Source organism: Anthonomus grandis, chromosome 6, assembly GCF_022605725.1.
Source record: "Anthonomus grandis grandis chromosome 6, icAntGran1.3, whole genome shotgun sequence".
Classification (NCBI taxonomy): domain Eukaryota; kingdom Metazoa; phylum Arthropoda; class Insecta; order Coleoptera; family Curculionidae; genus Anthonomus; species Anthonomus grandis.
In genome coordinates this window covers 8785831-8808957 of record NC_065551.1, presented here as the reverse complement: position 1 = coordinate 8808957, position 23127 = coordinate 8785831, and the positions used below count along the sequence as shown (strand labels likewise).

General features: G+C 31.0%; 1 protein-coding gene across 2 annotated transcripts in view; it reads left to right on the top strand.

Moving 5' to 3' along the window:
- The first annotated feature begins 3785 nt into the window (after positions 1 to 3785).
- LOC126737367 (homeobox protein unc-4-like) overlaps positions 3786 to 23127 on the top strand; it is an 89597-nt gene continuing 70255 nt past the window's right edge. Inside the window, exon 1 of one of the 2 annotated variants that reach the window (XM_050442236.1) lies at positions 3786 to 4249. In XM_050442236.1, coding sequence (XP_050298193.1) covers positions 4009 to 4249 — 241 coding nt within the window. In that variant the 5' untranslated portion in view covers positions 3786 to 4008. Of the gene's footprint in view, positions 4256 to 23127 lie in introns of both variants that reach the window. The other variant, XM_050442235.1, reaches the window with a different exon arrangement.

The window sequence follows — 23127 nt, the reverse complement described above, 5'->3', positions numbered from 1 at the left end:
CAAACAGATTATCATTATTATTATGTGTTGATATGCTTTTTATAAGTAATTTTGCTATGTTCCTAAAATATTTATTAAAAAGTTCTGGAGAAATATTTGTCTTGCCTGCATATCTCTCTCAATAAATGGAAATGTTCCTCATATATTTCTCAACTCATCATTAAACAAGTCAATACATCACAAATGGGCATTCCTGGACTTATATCTTTTTTCAGAAAAAGCTTTCATATACAGTGCGTCCCAAAAGATCTGTCTAAATGTATTCAAAATTAAGCGATGGTTTTTTTGCAAAAACGCTCGGAACCGTCGATTTTTATTTGAAGTTTCGCTTTTTTGTACGTGAAGTTTATACAGGGTTACTGGTAATTCGATACATTCCTTTGGAGATGTGATAGGGGAGGGGGTAAGAAGTAAATTGAACCCTAATATGTATTATGCAAAAGTTGATAGTTTTCGACATATTTAATTTTTTCTGTTTTTCTTCAAAATGTAGACCTTAGTGGTTTAAAAGGCAGTTTCCAGAAAATCCGCTATATATTTTTTTAACTTTTTAGGCAAAATACATGCTCAACACAATAGTGTTACGTTTGTAATGGCAAAAGTCCCGCAAATAGTTGTAACCATAGGTAAATTCTCGATGCAAAGTGTAATTTTTTTTTCTTAAATAAAATATTACACTTTCTAGTGGATATTTTTTGAAAAAAAATTATGCTACATTCTTCAAAATTTCCTTAAAACTTCCTTATTACCTAAGCTAGCTCACAGGATACAAATGCTTAAAAGTTAGGTGACATGGTTTTGTATTTTTATTATAAATTGTAAAGTAACGCATTTATCAGTATTTACCTTCACAAATCTTGTTCAAAATGAGAGCCTCTATTGCGAATACAGGCTCGGCAGCGCCTTCTCATTTCAGTCTTTGTTGTTCTAGTTGTTATTGTATTCCTGATCTGCTGGGCAGCGTTGGTTATTCTTTGGATAAGATCTTCCCGGGTAATTATTGGGGTTGCATAAACCAGTGCTTTCATTTGACCCTATATGCTATAATCAAGCGGGGTTAAATCAGGGCTTCGTGCTGGCCAAGCTATTGGACCTGACCTACCAATCCAACGATTCGGGAAACGTTCATCCAGGAACTGCCGAACTGACCGCCGAAAATGAGCTGGACAGCCGTCATGTTGAAATATCATTCGTCCTCTAACGGCGAGAGGAATATCGTCAAAAAGATCTTGTTCGCCTAGAATTATCCCTATATTTCATGCATCATGTTGAAGGTCGCACCTTATCTCTGAGAATTTTTACAAGCCGAGCAAAATTCTATTTATTCGTGTTTTTGTAATGTTGGCTGGTGACCGTGTATTTTCATAGAAACTATATGACAGTTGTACGTCAAAGAGATATTGTCAAGCGAACGTGCAAAGTTGTGGTTCCCACAATGGTAAAGTTAACTGAACGAGAGAAAATAGACATTTTATGCATAGTTGGGTTTACCGATATGTCAAAAGGTAGTAAGTAGAATAGAGGCTAAATTTGGAGAATTCGGTCATGTTAGAGATTTATCGAAATCTCATCGTCCTGCCCAAGATCAAAGTTAACAACTTGACGTTTTACTTTATTTGGAAGAAAATCCATGCACTAATCTACACATAGTGAGATCTGATGGTCACCGAATGGTTAAAAAGCACAAATATCACCCATATAAAGTTACTCCAGTGCAAGTATTATTTGATGACATTTTAGTAAATAATAATTTAGTAACAAATAAAATTTTTTCTGCTGAAGTTTAAATGGTTGTGTGAACAGACAAGATTGTCGATATTGGGCAACAGAAAATCCGCATTGGATGATAGAGGGGAACACTCAGTACCCTCGAAATTTAAATGTCTGGTATGGATTAGTGCGCGAAAAAAAATAGATCCATTCTGCTTTGAATAGACTTTAACGGAACAAATATATCTCGATTTTCTCCAATTTGAATTAGTTCCAGCACAGATTAAACTAACTACGCGCAAGCATAGCTAGTTGCGTAGATAGGTTAATCTGTGGTTCCATCAGCATTACTAGTTTTATTTCCAAATCCATTGGATCCAGACTATTCTGACGAAGAACTCATTTTCTAGCAAGATAGTGCTTCACCGCAATATGCTGCCACTGATGTGTGTACATTTTTAGGTAAAATATTTCCCAATTGGTGGATAGGAAGGAGAGTACCCATCGAATGGCCTGCTAGGGTGCCTAACCTATCACCAATGGACTTTTTTTGTGGGGATACCTCAAGTCGAAGGTATTTGTAAATAGACCAAATAATATTGATGACTTGAAGGAGAGGATTAGCAGAGAAGTGCGCGCCATAATATATAGATTAAAAATAATTAAAAATGTGCAACGAGATTTTTTGATCGTCTTGGATATTGTCAAGCCCTGAATGGCAACCATTTTAAACATTTAATTTAATTTTTGTCCTTTTTTCATTTGTTATATGAATCGTGTTTTTTTCTATAAGTGTTGACTTTAGGTGTAGAACATGATGCATGAAACATACGTAGTAATCCACGCGAAATTCAAAAATTAACTAAAAAAAATGCTTTCATTTGAAAAAATAAAGACGATGGTCGACATTATTTATTTCTGAGCAACTCTGTTTATAGAAACTTCATGTACGAACAAGGGCAACTTAAAATAAAAATCGACGATTCCGAGCGTTTTTGCAAAAAACCCATCGCATAATTTTAAATGAATTTAAACATAACTTTTGGGACACACTCTATGTACTCTCTAATTATATCAATAAACCTATTAAATTTTTAAGTGATTCTCAATAGATAGTTATTTATGGATTCAAAAGATTCCTATTCTATCATATTGTAAAATTTTAGTAGACCTATTTGTGTAATTGACCTAAGAGTTTTGTTTTCTATTTAAAAAAAAAAATTATAAATAAATTATAATAATTTATTATGTAAACTAAAAAATTTTATTATAGTTTACATAATAATTTAAAAATGAAATTTCGCATTTTATGATCTAAAATATTGATATCTATGTTTGTTGCTTTCAAATTACTAAAGGAGAAAAGTTAATAAATATATTATCAATGCGTGCACTCACCCTTGTAGGCTCAAAAATGGTCTGTTTAAAACTATCAAGAATTATAATATTAACTATAAAAAAAAAACATAATAATAAAATATATTTTATTTACAAAAATGAAATAGGACAAAATACTGTTAATCCCTAAAAACAATCTTAATTCGAGCGCACAAATAAATTGTATTTTAACCCACATTAGAGCTAATAAATTCGCCACAACCTAATAAAATAATTAATGACCCGGCGTTAAACTAAATCCCCAATTATATAAAGTGACCCCTGGCGCCCCCCTTCTTTCCGCGCCGGACCCCCAGAAACCACCCCCTACTACCACCAACGGTCGCCCTCTCTTCCGCTTCCGTAATTAACTGCGCCTCAGACCAAAAAACCGTCGCATCACGCCGCCAATCCATCAAAAAATAATAAAGGCTAAATTTCAACTAGCCCCAAAAAGGGTCCATCAATTTACGGCATATATATAACCAAACATATTGACACCACCTTATATTTTCCCGTAATAATATTCAAACTGTTCGGGGCGGTGCGATGCTATAGGCGTCACTCGTATTAGCCAATCATGCGACTTCGTAGAAAGAGAGGGAAGGTGGATGTTTAACGCCCTCTTTAACGCTGAAGCACTGGCCCGTTACATCGTGAAATAACATCGAAACACAGTTGCCTTTGAAATAGTTGAACGATAAGTTGAGAGTTTCGACACGGCCTCTATTGACTTACAAACCGGTATCGTGAACGCGAAGAAATTGATAAGTTTAAAGACGCGAGTGTTTATACCTGTTAAGGAACTATATGTTCATTTATGAGAACTTCCAAAAACGCACAGTGAATTGAAATGACATTTTGTGCCTCTTGAAACAAAGTGACTGTTAATTCACCAAAGTGTCCCGAGAGATTAACAGAATGGTGCTTGAGTCGGGGGTGCTTCCTCCGCCTCTGCAGCTCTACGCCGCTGCTGCTGCCCACTTAGCACCAAGACCTCCATGGGCTCCTCTGCTACAATTTCCCGCTGCTGCTCAGCTGTTCGGTCAATTTCCTGGAGCGTTTTCGCCATTGAATCGACCGAGGTATCCGCATGGACTTGGGCCAGGAATGCGAACGCAACCTGGACCACCTTCGGAAGACTCCGGCAGCGAATTAAATGGTAAAGGTAGGTTTTTATATTTGGGATTGGATGGAGTCAAAAAACTAAAAAAGTCGTTTAGTCGATGTGATTAAACTTCGTAACTTTCAAGTATTGGTAACTTTTGATTGCAGTACTTATATGGGTATTTTTTTTTACGTTTCGTAAAATTTAGAAAAGCGTTTCTATAGTAATGGCGGGTTTTCATAGGTTGAGGTATATGATACAGCTATTTCTGATCACAAATTATTATACACAGAATTTAAAGAAAACTCTAAAATTAAAACCAAAAACATCCATCTACAAAGACAGCAGAGTTGATACTTAATAGTAACAACATAAACACATTTCAAAACTGAATCGATATAATTGTAACTGTTAAAACCGACTCAGTAAAATTTAATGCAACTTAAAGTTGAAGTCTTTAATTAGACATAGGGACAAACTTAAAAAAAATGATCAATAACTAGGTACAATATAAAACCTATAGAACCAATTAACTAAAATAATACAACAAAAAAAAGAACCTTTTATAAAATCGAAATTCACAAAGCAAAAATTAAAGAAATTATAAAAGGTGCCACTAATGAAAGAACTTTGACTAAATGTCATATTAAAGTTGATAATCACTTCGAAAAGGCTTTTAAAAATGACTTTTAAATCGCTAACTTCTGTAACTAATACTTTATAAATGTTGGTATTAAAATGGAAAAGAAAATTCTAAAATCCAACAATATTCTATGCCTTCAAAAAACTTATAATCGGTCTATGTTTTTATCTCCGGGTAATGAAAACGAACTAATTAAAAAAATTTAAGATCTCAAAAACAAAAGTTATCCAGGTATTGATGGTATATCTGCTACACTAGTTAAAAAAGCCCATGTAGAAATTCTTGAACCACTACTTTATATAATAAACAAAATTTATAAAACAGGGCCATCTAGTTTTAAAATATCAGTTGTTACCCCTATTCACAAATCGGGACCTAAAAATGTTACAGGCAATTACCGTCCAATTACACGTTTTGCTAAAATTTTCGAGAAGTGTTTAAAAGATCGATTATTAGACTTCCTAAATAGGCATAATATTATTTCGGATAAACAATATGGCCTTTTACCATTACTACAGATACTTTACGCGAACTTACTTCTGTTATAACTATGGCTAAGGCCTTCGATGCGGTACCACATATACTAAGCTGTTTTAAGTTCTAGAGCAGTATGGTATAAGGGTAAGCGCAATGATACTTATGAAAAAGTATTTACAAAATAGATGCCATTTGTTAAGGTTAATAATATATTAAGCAATGGCGAAATTATAAAAATAGGAGTACCACAACGTAATTTACTTGGTCCAATTTTCTTTATCATTTACCTAAATTTTCTTCTTGATATTAAACTAACAAATAGAACCATTATTTTATATGCACATGACACCACCTTACTTTTTAATGGTTCGAGTTGGGACCAAACAAAATAGTATGCTAAATAAAATAAAAAACTGGTTAAAAACTTATAAATTAGGCCTCAATATAGCAAAAACAAATTACATTACTTTTTCTCTCACTGGGGGTAAAGAGACTGGATTAATCATATTTTTCAATTAAAAATAATTATCAAATAAAGGAAATTTCACAGACTAAATAGCTTGGAATATTAATTAATCAAAATCATAAATAGCGTATACGTACTGCATATCTGGCAAATAAACTTTAAAAGTTTTAACATTTTTACATTTAAAAGAACTTATTATCATTTATACATTCTTAATTGAGTCAATTTTGAGATATGGCATTTTGGTATTGGGGTAAATAATGTACATACATATTTTTAAAACTATATACAACAAGCCGAAACTTTATCCCATAGAATATCTATTTACTGAACAAACCACCAACATAAGAACTTTATATGTAGCCTCAATTTGTTCACACATTTACAACCCGGATATTATTAAAAACCAATAATAAAACCCATAATACAAGAGCAAGAGCTACAGGTAACTTAAGCATACCAAATAATTTTAAAAGTAATAAATTTGATATATAATTAAGTTTATAAATTTTAAATGTTTAGTTTATCTTGCACCAAAAATGTGTAATATTCCACCACCTGAGTTAAAGAGAATAAAAAGTAAAAAAAAAATTTTGCAAAGAATATAAAAAGTATGTTTACAACAAATTTTTTCCTCATTTTTCTAGGAATTTAAGTTCCTAACTTCATCTGTTTGTTTATTATTAGCAATTATTGTAAGTCAGAACTAACGCAGACAGGTGTATATTTTACACCCTGGGGTTATAACTTAAATTTGTATTAATGATCATGCAAAAACCTTCGCAGTTTCTAAAAAATTATTTATAAAATCACTAAATGTGGTAGGGTGTCAAGGTTTGTGATCCCTTCAACTAAATAAATAAATAAAGAATAATTAGGTTTCCATGACACTTATTATGTTAATTAAAAAAATAAATTTGGCATATATGGACAAAAATCAGGCAATATCATGTTGGAAATAAAATTTAAAAAAAGTTAAAAATCTAGTAAATGTGAAAAAAAAAGTACTTAAAAATAGTTTTTGTAAATGGTAGTGACTGTAAGGAGCAATGAAAAACAATTAACGACTTTAAAAAAATCAACCTCATTAATGGTAGTAGTATCTCAAAACTTTTTGTTGAAAAATATTTTACAAGTAATGTGTTGGAAAGCGCGGAAGGGCTAAGTAACCACTTTTCAACTATATTGGTGCTAACATTAAATACATTGTTAGGAAGTACAAGTAGAAAAACATTATTTCGATTATTATACAATGTTTAAATCAGTAACATGGAATACATAGCTTTTTTATTGACCCAAGGGAAATAAAGAATATTTTAACCAATCTTAAAATCATTTCAAGATATTTTCGAAGAACATTTTTTTTATGTAACAGAATGGGAAGGCTGCATATCAGTAAAGATATATATTAAAGAAAACTTTGTCACCCATTGATTGTTACAATTAGGTACGATAATTAAACGATGCCTCTACATCTATCCATGTTAAATAAAATTAAATAACATTAAAAGACAAATAATTAAATATAGAAGCGTAGAGTATAGCCTTTAATTGAGACGTATTATTTACGTAATGTATTTTATTATAACGTTTTTCTTATCATCATATCTACCATTTAACAAAAACTCTTTGTTTGCAATTCCACAGAATTTGTAAGAATCTTTGACATTGTTTTGAAGTTTTTCTTTATCAATATGTATAAAAATTATTTTTTTTAGTTTTTCACGTTAGCTAAATTATATACATGGTGAGTGAGAGGTACGTAATAGATGCTGATGCCACTTTAAAGTTTAAACAAAAATCTTATATGGTCTTTGCAAGTAACTATCGTATAGCTTTTCTTTTTAGGTAAATCCGCTAAATTGCCGAAATCCTAATTAGGTTCCAATAATCGAGCAGCCTATATAGGTATCAAGTAAAAACTAATGTGGGTGCTAGAACACTGCAAATCGATTTATTGGCCCAATATTTTTTGACAATAATTTAGTTAGTGACAGTTAATGCATTCATTGGTACCAGAATTAAAACGACTATTTCCTATTTAAAATAAAAATTATGATAAAGGAACCTACTTTTAGGAATAGCTCTTTTCGTAATAGATGGATTGGACGAAGAGATACAAGCTATGCCTAGTGTTAATAGTTTTAATTTTCCGTAATTTTACCCAAAAATATTGTAAATCAATAGTAGAGGATCAGAATCGAAATTCAATTACTTAGGCCAAATGTTTAAAGAAGTTTAAGAAAAGAATTTTATTATCGTATTGGCTTTTTTCAAAAAGTAAACCGTTATTTATTTTGAACAAGTACATAGGTTTTAAATAGTTTTGTTTAATAAAAAATTTACATATTAATATTTTTTTTATCGTTAAAACTTAAACAGTAACAGTACTATATGTTTCAATTTAATTTAAGTAATTAAAAAGAAATTTAATAAATTAATGACAATAAAGTACCATCAACCATTTTAAACTAGCAGTCGTACACGGTGGTACAGGAGGTATCATTCCGCTTAAAGAGATATGTGGGGTAAGTCCTGTTCTGACCTGACGCCTTTTGGGATGACTTAGGTATTTTTTTAGGGATTGATTACCTTCTCAAGATAAACAAAATACGCATTTAAGATCGAGATATTTTTTGACATATCTATAAACAGTTTTTTTCAAATGAAAGACTACGGAACACCAAGAACAGTTTTTGTTTTACTATCCACTAAAATTGAAAGTATATAGCTGAAAAGAAATCGATCTTATAACAAAGAACTGATTAACATTACAAAGAAAATTAATATGAAAAGGTCTATTGAAGATTAAATAAGTAATAAAAAAGTATTTAAATATTGAACTATGCAAAATATAGTCAATTTCTAAATATTAAATTCATTCTTTACTGAAAAGAAGTATTAAATCAACATTTAAATGTAAAAGATTAACTTAATTTTCGTAAAAAATAATTATTTAAATAAGAAAATGGTATTGATCATAAAGGCAATACGATCCAAAGTATTCCAAGTACGTATGTAATTTAATGTATTCTCTAATTTTTTCTGTTTACTTAAAATTCTATTTTTACGTTTTATTCGTCCGTTGTTGTCAGATCCATCAAGTTAAAAAATATCTAAACCGACTTTTGAGGACATTCAATTTTTAAGGACATACATTTCAAAAGATTAATCTTAAATTACGTCTAACAAATTTATAAACTAAAAAATTTCATCTGAGTCCTGAATACCAAGCAAAACGGTTAAAAACCCTATAATTAATATTATAGTTAAAATAAAGGTACTACACTGAAGTTTTTCTTGCTTAGTTCTTTCCCCTAGGAAAAACTTAAAAAAAATTTCAGTTTTTTTTTTAATAAACAAGTAGGTATAATCAAAAATATAACGGATAAGAAGGTTAACTATTCAATTTATTTTTATTATTCAAATAAGATTATAGCTAAGGCTATTTTCCTCTAAGGAACAAAAATGATGATCTCTACTGAGCTTCTCAGATACCAAGAGAAGATTGATATATTTGATGTTGTGCATAATATTGAAATCAGTACTTCTTATTTTACGGAAGAATAAAAAAAATTATTTTTATACCTCTTAATTATATCCTATCTTTAATAATTAAGCACATTAACTAAATTAATTAACTATATATAGCAATGGTGTAATTGAGGACCGTTGTTTTAAAACTCCATAACTACACAATGAAAAATTTTCAACAGGGCATTTTTTTTAATCTAAGATCTACACTACTACTTTACTTTACTGTATTAAAGGCTAATTAAATATGAAATTAGTACTAAATGGGAGTAGATAAGTAAGTATCTTTTTTGTGATTGAAACTTTATTATACGGTTACAAAAATGAAGTAAAAACGCAAATATAGTTCTTAAGCTAAAAATAAGCTTACTTTAGACATCGACTTCAGAATAGAAATAAGAAACTTCATCGGTAACATTAATACTGCAGCATTTTGATGTCGATTTTATTAAGTTGATAACGTAATTAACTGCTAGAAGCTGTTTAACTGTCGATATCTGACTCACTTTTTTTACTCTTTTTTTAAAAATATCTATTTCTATGTCATGTCCTGTATAAGTGGTACGAACTTTACAGATGATTGATATTTTCTAGTATACGTTAGGTCACGAGCTTTAGTTATTTTAAAAGGTAGTTTTCTCTTTAATATATTCTGCGATATCGACTTATTTTCAAATGTATTCCAGTCTTTTCCCCCAACATTTACACCTTCATAGTTTTTGAAAATTTCACATTATTCTCCTGGCAGTATAACTTCTTCTTGTTTCCAATATTGTTTTTAAACTCTCCCATAAACCCTATCGGCAGGCATAATACTGTGAACTCTTATAGGAAAAAATGAAGAATTTCATTAAACACGTTAGACTTTTCCAATAAGCTAATAAGAACAGCCATCAATATTCTTTTTTGGTTCTAGGAGCTGCAAGAGTTTGAAAATAACCACAAGATTATCTGATTTTTGCTTTCATCAGATAATCTACTTTCTATCTAGCTAACTAATATAATGTAACAGTCCAACAGCTATTTCGTCACATCCCCGACCTGCCTGCGTCTCCAACCAAACGTAGAAGCTGATATCCTCTTTGCTTGCTTTTTACTCTGATGATGCATGATACTTAAGTTATAAAGTCAAGCTTGTCTCGAATAAAAAACTTCATCTACAGACATTTTTAGCAAAGGCTGGTGTTGTTGGCAACCAAAACAAACTTTTAAGGTGTTTTCCTTTAAAAAATTCAATTTTTTGAAAAATGGTTTTGCTCTTATCTTATGAAGTCGATAGCTGGTGATAAATTCATTTCTTTTTTCTAAATTCTTAGTTTTTTTTAATTTCTACCAAAAGCTCCTTACATATTAAACATGTATCTAAGTGTGGACTACTAAAACCAATATTAAAATTGGTAGAGAAAATTTTCTTGTTCTTAGCTGGTGAATATTTAAAAGACGTAAAAGTACTACAAAATCTATTATATATTTTCTGTATATTTAATTCTGGAAGTAGTATAGCCTCTTCGACATTTCAGTAGCAACACTCTCTACATCTGTAGCTGCCATGTCGTTCTTTATGACTTTGCAAATATCATGATCGATTTGTTTTTGTACACGACCTCCTGCCTTTTTAACCAACGATTTTCCTTTAGGAAATTTTTTTGAATTGCTAGACAGTTTATCTTTGCTTGTACCTAAAACATAAGTCAAGTTCTAGAATAATAAATGAATAAAGGATAAAGAAACTTCTTGTTATTTTCTGAAATATAGCAGCACAAATATCTTTGCATACACAAATTTTCAAAAATTCACAAAAAGAACAAAAGTTCTTATCGAGTATTTTACTAAAATTTTTCTATTTCTCTTCTGATTATCGTATTTGGATCAATGCTTAGGCACAACTTCTTGCATACATTTATATTTTATCTTGCTTTATTTTTTCGCATCGTTTCCATAAATCATTTCTCGGAAAGCGGAAGAGGTAAAAAAAATATTTAAAAAAAAAACAAGTTAAACGTAAGTGGTTATAGCCAAGTATTAAAAATTACCCTGTACCATGTGCGATAAAGATGGCATTGACATTGGACGGGAACTTATAGCACGTAATTTTTGGTCTAGCTTGATTACGATTTTTCTTAGAAATGCGAAATTTTCTTTCCTGTTTCGTGAGGTGCATATTTTTACTATACTCTCCATAAATATCGCTCATATGTAAATTAAAAAAAACACGTAAAAATAAAAGCACGTAGCAATGACAAATGCTAATCAGGTACTTATCGAGTTTTCAAGTAGATCATGTGGTTATCGAGTTTCAAAAAAACGCAAGGTATCGGATCGTGTATCGGATACTAGCAGTTGATCGGGCATTGAATCTCCATGCATCCGGATATACATATAACTCATTTGCAGTAAAAATGTACTTTTCGTGGTTTAAAAGAAAGGACCTTAATTATTGTACTAAGCTGATCATTCTAAAACTTAAAACCTGTTTACAACGACGAATTTGTTACACCAAAAATACCTCTAAATAAGATTATATATACCTCTAAATAATATATATATATATATATAGTTTCAAATAAGCTTATTGGCTTATTTTTCTTTCTTAAATTTAAATAAAGCCATAATTAATAAGGAAAAACAGCTTTTACTCTTAAATTGCTTATTTAATGGTCACTAATAAAATCCGGAGAATATCTCGTCTTGTTATGAAATAAAAATCCATTCCCAATACAATTTGGCTACTGTCTATTGATATTTTGAGATAAGGGGCCCCAGAAAAATCATATAATTTTATACGGTCGACATTTCGCTAAAATAAAATATGAAAGATAGAATCAATTCGTCTTGGAAAATAGAATTTTTCGGGCCAACATAAGCCATTTGACTGGGAAACATGAGTTATCTTGATGCTAGATATATTACAGAGACGGGTTAAAGAATTTTGAGATTATTCTTCTATCATTTATTTAAGTAAAATTTCTTTCAACCACAAAACCCCAGTCTTGTTAAGATTCAATTTTCACCTTGTTTACACAAGTCAATAATGTTAATTTCACGGTAGATTATTCCTCTGGTATCGTCCTAACCACAAACCAATCGCTCGTCTATTCACATCCAGAAAAAAATAAATTGTTTCTTAAGAAAAAACACTTTTTTCTCAGCTGTCAATTTTAGGTTATAATAATATTCAGTTTGTATTATGATAATCCTGTTGTGCAATCTATTTTTGGGATGTTTTTCAAAGCACTAAATTCGTAGAGGTAAAAGATGAATAAAAGTTACTGTATATAAATTTAGCAGCTATTTAATATAATCATCATTTTAATTTATTTTTTTGGATTATACATTGGTACTAAGATTATGAAGTCGCTCTTAAATAAGAGAAAGAACCTAAAAAAACAAAATGGAACAAAACATTAGAGTAAGTAAAAGAAAATCAAAACCCTAATTTTTATATCCTTAAAAATTCTCCGAACACCTTTTAGGATCCACCAGTTAGGATGAAAACCAGTTAGACCAGTACGACCTCGTCGCTGGTTAAGGATGATGGCAAAAAATTATTTTATAATTTCTTCGCCGCATTTACCATACTTAAGTGTTTCTCTCTGGTGAGCTATTGAATATTAATGAGTGTCTTCATCGCGGTCGAAAGATGGTTTACAAATTGCCATAGATTAACTATTAATTTAATAACGCCAGCGTATCCTATATAGGTATATTAACTGTCGTATTTATGTGCGGTGGACGGGTTAAGTGCTTAATAAAAGGAGTTTTGAAACGAGAAGTTTTAAGTTTCTTTAAGAATTAAATTTTGTACTTTCTCTACAAATCACTTTAACTAACAAACTCTTCGCGAACTTCCTTTAAACCGCGCATAAATCGTATAAAACTCCAAACAAAGCTCTCTCGACTAGCAACTCGAAACAAAAACTTTTAATTTAACTTCTCTGTTGCCAAAGACGATAAATCGTGTCTGTATTTTGTATCTCTAGAGTGTGTATGCATACTGTATATAGATATAGAATGCCCCTTTGGAACGGGATTTCTTATCTGGATCCATATATCTAGACGGCCCAGCTATTCCAAAAATTGAATAAATCAAAAGATGAAGTCGAGACAAGATGGCTATAATTGGATAAAATCAGGGTTGGGTCAGGCGCATTATCCCGGGTGATTTGACCGATAACAAAGTTTCTAAAAACATTTATATTAATGATTTTGTTAATTCTAGGGAAAAAATGATAATAAATTTTGTTCGAATGTTTTACCGGAAAAAACGTCACAATAATAACGCTAAAAATAGAGTTATAAAAGTAATACATGATTAAGATAATCAGGTTAAGGCGTTATGGCTATCCACAATAACGGATTTTATGCGAAAACCGTGCATCGAGCGAAAAATTACCTAAAGATCAGATATGCTCTAAAAGACATAAAGAATTTAAAAATATTTTCTGTTCCAAGAAAAACCAGTACAGAGATATCAAATTTATCGAAAAAAGTAAGTTTTTTTCTTTCAGCTTTACTGCCCTATAGTGCGAAATCTAAGACGTTGAGGACATATTATGCTTATAGGAACTTTTTTGCTTAACTTCGTTTAAGGAACACGGCCCTAAATTTTTTCTCAATATTAAAAAAACTTCCTATATATATTTTTAATTTAGCTTATGTAAGTCATCCAATCAGTGAAGTTTGCTTTAAGTGCGATATTTTCTCTCTTTATCTGGAGATGTCTCAATACGATCTTTAAAAATATGTTTTTCATAATCCAGAAATCAATATTATATTAATATATTATATTAATATTATGCAGTTAAAGCTGAATGTAATAATTTATGCTTGATCAATTACCAATAAAAATTACAAATAATTTTTCAATTTATATCATCTATTTGTATTTATATGGCATCTCTTAGACCATTGCTTAAAGTTAATTGTATGTCTTGTTTTCCGAGCCTAAGAAATATTTTATAAGTATGACTGCAAATGCTTTTCCATTTTTAATATTTTCTTAATTTTTTTTTTATAATGATAAGATTATTATTGACTATAATAATATGTCTTGATAATGGTCATACTACCTTTTTTACTTCATGTTCCAAAAGTTCTTTCATTTTTTGTGAGGATTCAACAAATTATGTGAGCGACTTAATCTTCTTAGTTAACTTTATCTTTATTTTTCTATTAAAACTGTCATTTAAGTTTAGTATGTTATTTATGTTTTCTTTTTAGTAGTAAGTTGTGGTTGCATGAGATATCTGCTTCAAGATGAGTTGAGATAGATCTTTAATATATTACAATTAAGTCCAACCATATTACTTTTCCTATATTATACATAACACCCTAACGTGTAGCCTCAGGAGACAAATTAGGATATGTATTATTATGTACCACACTATAGGAGAGCCATTTGACATACCAAAGTATGACGTCGATAAAATTTTCATTATTACCAGACATTGTAAGCTTACTATTTGCTGGAACATCAACCGATTTACTTGATTTTTTTTTGTCACTGTTAAATAGACATATTAATGTTGCTTACAATGATGTATCACATAATCGGGTTCCCATTTGGCATATCAAAGTGAGGTTAGCTGGAGGTGAGGACGTGATTGACAGAACTTATATAATATCTAGATTGACGTTTTTTTTTTCTTTTTTTTTTCTAAGAAGTTTTAAGGGTGATTTATTTTGAAATTAAAGCACTCTATACTAAAGTAGCAATTATTCTATATTATATATATATATATATTCTACGACGTCACCTTTGGCTGCCCAAATGACCTTGAAAATTGGCTTTTTATATTACGCGGGCCTTTTATATACAGATTTTAAAAAATGTGCCTGCAAGACCAAAGTGCCTGTAGCTGAACGGGATTTTCTGTTAGATCAGCGAACCACTCAAAGTAATGGCAATTGGCAATGTTGACGCCAAGGTTAGTAAAATAATCCAAGAAAAATTAGAGCGTAAAACTAAGGAGGAAGAAAGAAAACAACGACATCTCTTGAAAGAAACTGAAACAGATAGCCAGTCGGAAGTACCTTCTTCTTCGAGTAAAAATAGTAAAATTATAGAAAAAGAATATTCCCAGGCAAATAGCGAAGAAAGCTGCCCCTCAACTTCTCAAATGAGACTAAAACTTCCAAGTTTAGCCCAAGCTTGCGATAGAACAGGGGTATCCGATAGATCTGCCGCAATTATTGTAAATGCAGCTCTAACAGATATGGGAATTTTAACCAAAGAAGACCCCTCCAAGATCGTCGATCGAAGCAAAATAAGAAGAGAGAGAACAAAAGCGCGTAGTGACCTAAAAAGAAAAGATAAGGAAATATAATTTCCATTATATGGTTTATATTTTGATGGACGGAAAGACCAAACAATAATTCAAGTCAAAGACGAAAATACATGTTCATCAAGAAAAACCATAATAGAAGAGCATATTGTACTAGTATCGGAACCAGGATCCACGTATTTAGGTCATGTAACTCCAACTTCTGGTCATTCGATCAATATCAAAAAAAGCATTTTAGAATTCCTAGAGAAAAACATGGATCTTTCTAAACTTCAAGCTATTGGATGTGATGGTACAGTAGTCAATACTGGTGTAAAAAATGGAATACTGAGACAAGTTAAAGTTTCTCTTAGATGACCTTTACAATGGTTCGTTTGTTTGTTACATGCAAACGAACTTCCTTTGCGTCATTTACTGCAAAATTTGGACGGCGATACTATTGGGCCTAAAGGATATAGCGGCGAAATAGGAAAACATTTGGAAAACTGTGAAAAAATGCCTGTTAAAATGTTTGAAAAAATCGATACTTAGCCTGCAATTACTCCAAGTGAACTTAGTACCGACCAGCAACACCTTTGTGAAATCTGTACTGCAATTTCAACAGTAAAAATTTTTTTTTGAGTTTGTCGCAGAGAGGACGAGGAAAATTGAATAATTTCAGGTGGTTAACTACAGCCAATCGAATTTTAAGATTATATGTTGGTACCGAAAATCCATCAACAAATCTTAAAATTTTAACGCAATATATTATGAAAGTGTATGCTGTTTCATGGTTTGAAATAAAATCTAAACCTTTCTGTAGGCATGGCAGCAAACATGTTTTTGGAATTATTCAAAAATCCAGATTCTTACCAGAAGAAATTAGAAATATTATTGATCCTGTCATTCAAAGAAACGGGTACTTCGCTCACCCAGAAAACATGTTGTTAGCTATGCTCTCTGATAGTAGAAAAGCAGTAAGAGAATTAGGTTTAAGAAGACTGCTAAAATGTAGAGAACACAACCCATTAGGACTAAAAGTACGTGAGTTTAAGGTACCCTTATTAAATTTCAAGGCCACAGGCTACATTAACCTAATTGATTGGCAGTCGATAACAATTACCGAGCCTCCCCTTACAGTGTCGATTTCCGATAGTAGCCTTATGGAAATGATCTTAGAAATTCCAAGGGAAATTGACATTTTAAAGTTTCCATGCCATTTACAAGCAGTGGAACGCTGCGTCAAATTGATAACTGAAGCATCAACTGCAGTCTGTGGCTTTGATGTACGTGATGGTTATATAAGGTCCAAAATAGCTTCTAGAGCCGCATTGCCAATATTTGAAACAAAAAGTCAATATTATAAAGTTTTAGAGTTCTAAAAAAATTATGAGCATATAATATAGTGGTGAGTTCTGGGTTATTTTCTTTTAAAAAATAGTTTCAATAAAATTTTAAAAGGAAATAAGCGAAGAGCTGCATAGAAATTTTAAAAAATTTTGATTTTTTTTTTAAATATTCATGCCTCGTTGGGCAGCCAAAAATAAAGTCACACCAAACCCAGGTTTTGCGCAGTAATCAGCGGTTTGAAAAGGCAACTTTTTCAAATATAGGCATCGCCATATCTCACAAATAAAAAAAAATCGGCCATTTTCACTCCACCCTAATATATATATATAGTGAAAATGGCCGATTTTTTATATATATATATATATATATACCTAATAAAAATCTGGCCTAAATCTATTACTTTAAGATAACCATAAAACTATGCGCCTGCGCCGTGCTTGTGTGCAGGCTGATCCTAAAAAATTGTACAATGCCTTTTTTTGCTTGGAACATGGGTGAATTTATAGACTTATACGGTCTTACTTTTTTAATTTAATTTTAAACAAAAATTTCGGAGTTTTGGCTATAGCAAACCTCTAGTATTATTTTTTTGCTGATAACTCAATTAATATAAAAAATAAATATGCAGAGTTTTGGTTTAGGATGGTAATACAGGGGCACCCTGATTGACATCCAAAATGATTCCAAGAAAGTTTAAGGGAGGATATGGCAGATCAAAACAATTTTTTCTATCAAACATATGTCCGCAGTTGATCTAAATACCAGCGTAAGATATCCAGTCGTGTAGAAACTATATGTTATTTGTAAGGTTCAAAGAGATGCTCTAAAATAATAAAACTTCTTGTTTTGATGTCTGCTGCCACTCCTTGTTTGTAGGTATCTTTATATGTCTTGCCTCTTTAAATAACGACAATAATAACTTTGTTTGAGATCAATATAAACTTATTGTTTAAGTTCTTTAGTACTTTTAATAATTAGTGCATTGGTGGGTATTGTGCAAAACTTAATTATGTTAACTTTTAAGACTCTCGAATTTACCACGCTTAGGCTACTCAATCTAAGACAAGACTTCATCGTGAAAAAATGTAGCTATAGTCTTTTAGGATACTTGGAAGGCTTCTCCATTAAAAGGCATTCGATGGTCTGCGAGAGTTTTTAATTGCCATATTTATTCATATGAATTCAATACGGGTAACGTCCTATAAGCAGTATGAGCAAACTTGGAAAGTGAGAAGCAATATTAAACATAATTGTAAATACGGCATAAGTCTATATCACAATGGAAAACACATCAATGCACAGTGAGTGATATTGTGAAAGTGGGCTTTTAAGAGCTTTTATAGACGTAAAGAACTCAACCATTTGTTGCTAAATGTAATTTTTTTTTAAGCTTTAAATGACATTTTATATTATTCTTTCTGAATCATATATAATAAAACCTTAATAAAAAACCTTTTAATAGTTTACTAAAAAATTTAATCATGATAATAATTAATACTTAGTTGACAAATCGTTTTACTTTAGCAAATAACCGGTAGCCATAATAATTAAATGATTACCTGTAGAAAACGAGCTAAAACAAGCAGTCTAAAACAATATCAGCCCATTGGTGCTACTACCATAATTACATACGCGACGATGCTTTGCGTTGATTAAACTTATGAAGCAGTTTGAAATGCGCAAAATATGCAAACCTGTGGATAATTACACGCGCAAGGATAATCAACTATAAGTTGGCTTCTTTCCCCATAAATAAGAGTTAACAGTTAAATATGGGAACATTTCGATGGGTTGATTATAACCCAGAGGCTTGTGTTTTTTGTGCGACGCGGCCGTTCCGCTGATCTGATGTCTTTATTAGTTGGGTAGAAACTGCGCGTTCTCATTTTACTTGCAGAGTATTTTTTTATTACATCTTCGAGGAGGTAATAAAGAATTATTAAAACAGTATTAGCTGTATGTTTGGCGGGTTTGCATGACTTATGCTTTATGATATCTGGTACTTAATGATTGGATAAAAATAATATTTCCTGTTTTAAATGGTATGTCATGAATATTTTGTTGTAATTGAAAGTTACAGTAATAGTTATTATTTAAATAATAACTATATTACATTTCACTGCGGAAAAATAAATGGAGAATCACTCTTTTGTTCTAAGGATAATAATTTTATCTTAAAGGCAAATGAAAATTGGTCAGTGGCACAAGAATATAGATGGAAAAGGACAACCGCTACAATAAACATCCTACGACATAGTCCTAGTAAAAATCATCTATTTCGGAGGAAGTCTTCCATTTGAATTTCCGGGGGAGACAATTATGAGCGACCGTAGAAAAGAAATAAAGGGTACAGGGGAAAGTCCAAGAACTATATTTTTTCAGAAGAAATGAAATATTTAAACAAAAAGCTTTAAAAATCCAAGGTTTAAAATTTTTTTTGCTAATAATTTTTATTAATAGCTAAAATAAAGTTATGCTTGTATTTTTATTCAGTAGCTCTTTATTTTTTATTTCAACAAAATATGAAATAAGTTGGTCCTTTCTCTGAACAGATAAAAACATTTATTTTTATTTAATTTTTTTGTTTCATAAGGCAATTCTACATCATATTAGAAGAACAATCCAAGCTAAAAAAAACGACTGACTAAAGTTAATCTGATTTCTAAAAATCGCTTTGACTGTCGGGAACATCATCGGGCTCAGATGGTAACCGTCATTAGCAGAAAGAAGTTGGTTGTAGTACTCTTTGGATCTCTCTTCTTCACAGAATTTCATTAAAACTTTTAGATCAGCACACTTTTCTTTGGACAAAGTTATAAGCCGGCAGTTTTGATTTCGTTTTCTGGTTCTTCCATTGATCTTTTATTAAGGATGAAGTGAAAGATCTGTTATATGTTTTCCTGAGTTTCATGGTTCAGCAATTTGTTTTAAAGAACAATAACTGCTTTAGTTGCGAATAGGAATTGCAAACTTTTTTTATGGAACGTCGAGGACAAAAATTTGCTCGACTCTTTATTCATAACTTGTTCATATGATACAACAAATGGATACGGCTTGGTTTGGGCGACTTCTATAACCTGTCTCCAGCCATCTGGGGTTTCAGCCTTTGCACAGTGTCAAATCTTTTTAAAGTAGCAGTTACGTAGTAGAAGACTTGGATAATGGTGTGATTTTTGTTTTATCCTCCGCAAGAGCCGGCGAATACATAAAGTTTTTAAGAGCAGAATCCAGGAAGGTGTTAAAAAAATATTAGAGCATTGAGGCAATGTCATCTGACCTCTTTTTTGCGATGGTTTGGTTGTATGTGTACATGACTGAAACACCATTTGATAAAATATAAATATTAAAAATATAGAATAATAGCTGTCTTCTGAAATTTCAGCAGAAGTTATATTCGGAGTAGGAAGATTTTTTCCGTCAAATCCTTAGCGATAGCCTCTAGCGTTGATGATTTTTTAGCTTTAGTTTTTCAATGCCTTTTCAATTAATTAAATCATTCATCAGTCTTCTTTAGGTGGAGTACTTTTTTAGTTTCTAGCTTCCTGATATCCCTCTCTAATTTTTCGTCAATACTTTTTGCAACGGCAATTTCAAGAAGCTTTCACACTTTCCGGAAGGTATACTCCGTTAGAGTACTTACAACTGTAATGCGCTTTACGTCCCTTTAATGGACCAAAAAAGTGCAAAACCAGTTCACCAGTTTGTTAATATATCTTATGGGGTCTATTAGTATATTTTCCCTTCCATTTTCTCGTTCTTAAAGATATTTTGATAGTACGTAACCGGAAGACTTTAATTCCAGAAAATAATTGAAATGCTTTTAAACATACTGATACCTCTACTGGACTGACATTTCTAATAACTCTTACTTTATAGCTGTAGGAGTTTTCATTTAATTTAGCACCTTCACTAAACGTATCGAAACAATAAGTACTAATAACAACACATCTGAGATGACCTGTATGTTATAACAAATTGTATGGACTATGTTGGTTATTTCCATGTTTCATGTGAACTGTTGGTTTTACCCTGCAATAGATATTTAAAACTTTAAATATCTCAGGACTCTGTTTATTGTTCCCCTTGACGATGTGCCAATATAAAAACGCACGGCAAATAGAAAATGTCGAAATGGTAAACCTTTTTTTTTTATTTTTGCACGATGTTGCGGATTTTTTCCTATACCCTTCAAGGAGTACTATAAAAATGTATTAAAATATGCAGGAAAAATAGACAACGCCATCTAAGAAATTAAAAAAAATCGACATAATGAGAATAAGCGAGATGAGATGGCCATGAGTAGGAAGTATACAAAGAAAAAGTATAGGCAGTATTTTATTCGGGAACATCAGATGGAAAGCGGATGGAATATAGAGTTGAAATAATAGTTGAAAGCCATATTGGCCGATGTGTATCTAATTTTATCTAATAATTATAATGAATGGCAGACCAATGCTACTCTGAGTAAAAGCTCATCTTGTAAATATAAACCTAGTCCAAATATACACCCACACTGCAGACAGAGAAGAAAAATCAAAAGTCTTTATCAAACCATAGAAGATGTAGTAGTAGAACGACTCTTAAGGCACGAAATAAATTTCATAAAAGACAATTTTAATGCCAAATTGGAAGATGAGCTGAAAATAGTTTCCGTTGGACTGTTTGCTTCAGGACAAAGAAATAATAGAGGAGACAGGCTTGAGAAAATTGCAGAAAACAACGAAATAGTAGTATTAAATACATTTTTAAAATTGCCAAAGAGAAGACTATATACAAGAAAGTCCCCAGCCCATACATCTAGTAACCAAATTGTAGTTCATAAGAAGTTTAAAAAAGCAGTTTTTTTGAATTAGATATATATAAATATAGATAAACACCATACTTTATTGTTTAAGAACTACAACATATATAATTCTTATTAACTAAGCCTGAAAGACACCCAAAATATTAATTTCTATAAAATATACCATAAAACAATAAAATTTTATAGAACTCACAAGGATAGCAACATTTAACAATTACAGAAATATTATAATAATACAATTATTGGTCAACTTGGAGAATCTTAAAAGCCTAAGAAACTAAAGGCTACTCGAGATTACACAAAAAATATTCATCAACAGAATAGAACGCATGATCAATTAAAAGGTTTTTGCCTTATGTCGAAACATTTTCAAATTCGCAAAGACAACGAACACTCAATCGGCAAGTATACATTTTAATGCCCCTATAGATAATGGCGATCTTTATGTAATCAAACTGTGTCTGCATGAGCAAACATAAATCATGTTTGTAACGTGTTTGATAAGTTGTAGCATTTGAAAAATTAGAAAGATTTTTGTAAACAATATACACTGTTTCCAAAATAAAAAAAAGATATTGAGTACAGATACCCCAAAATGAAATACAGTATAGTAAATGTGATTCCATCAAGGCAAAATAAATAGTCCGCTCAATAACAGGACCAAATTCCCTTGGTAGTTACCTTAACGCTAAAGCAACCAGAAGCCAGCTTCCTATTTAGAAAGCTCACATGAGAGTCAAATTTCAACTTGTAATCTATATAATTTTCAACAATCAAAATTTTCTCAATGGCAATATTTTCTAAGCACATGTCTCTAAGTTTAACATAGATTTTTGATAGGTTAAGAGCTAGTTGATTAGTATCACACCAATCTTTGACCTTTTGAATGTCAAGAGCAATAACATTTTGCAGATCGAGAGAGTTGTCCACGTCTAGTGACCATTTAGTAACAGTTTAGTAAATCATTTAGTTTTAGTTAAACAGGAAAAGAGTTGGGTTCAACACGAACCCCTAGGAATACCACAAGTAATGATTTTCTTATCCAAAGAGATCATATACCCCTAGTAGACATCTTCAAAAGGCACAACATATCTCCTGAATCAATCAATATTGTTTTTTTTTAATAAGAAAAATAAGCAAAATGTTGTTAATGTTAATCTTAATGCTAGATGGATAACAGTTAGTACTGTAGTGTTAAATACTTAAAAAATATATTTATTAAGTATATATTATTTTTTAGAAAATAATCTTAAATTTTAAACCACGGATATGTAGAGCTCTTTTACATTATCATTTGAAATAAATAAAATGTTGTATAAGTAATTACTTGTATAAGCTATATAATTAAGCTATAATTAATTAACTATCACTATAAAAAAATACATTTTTTTAATA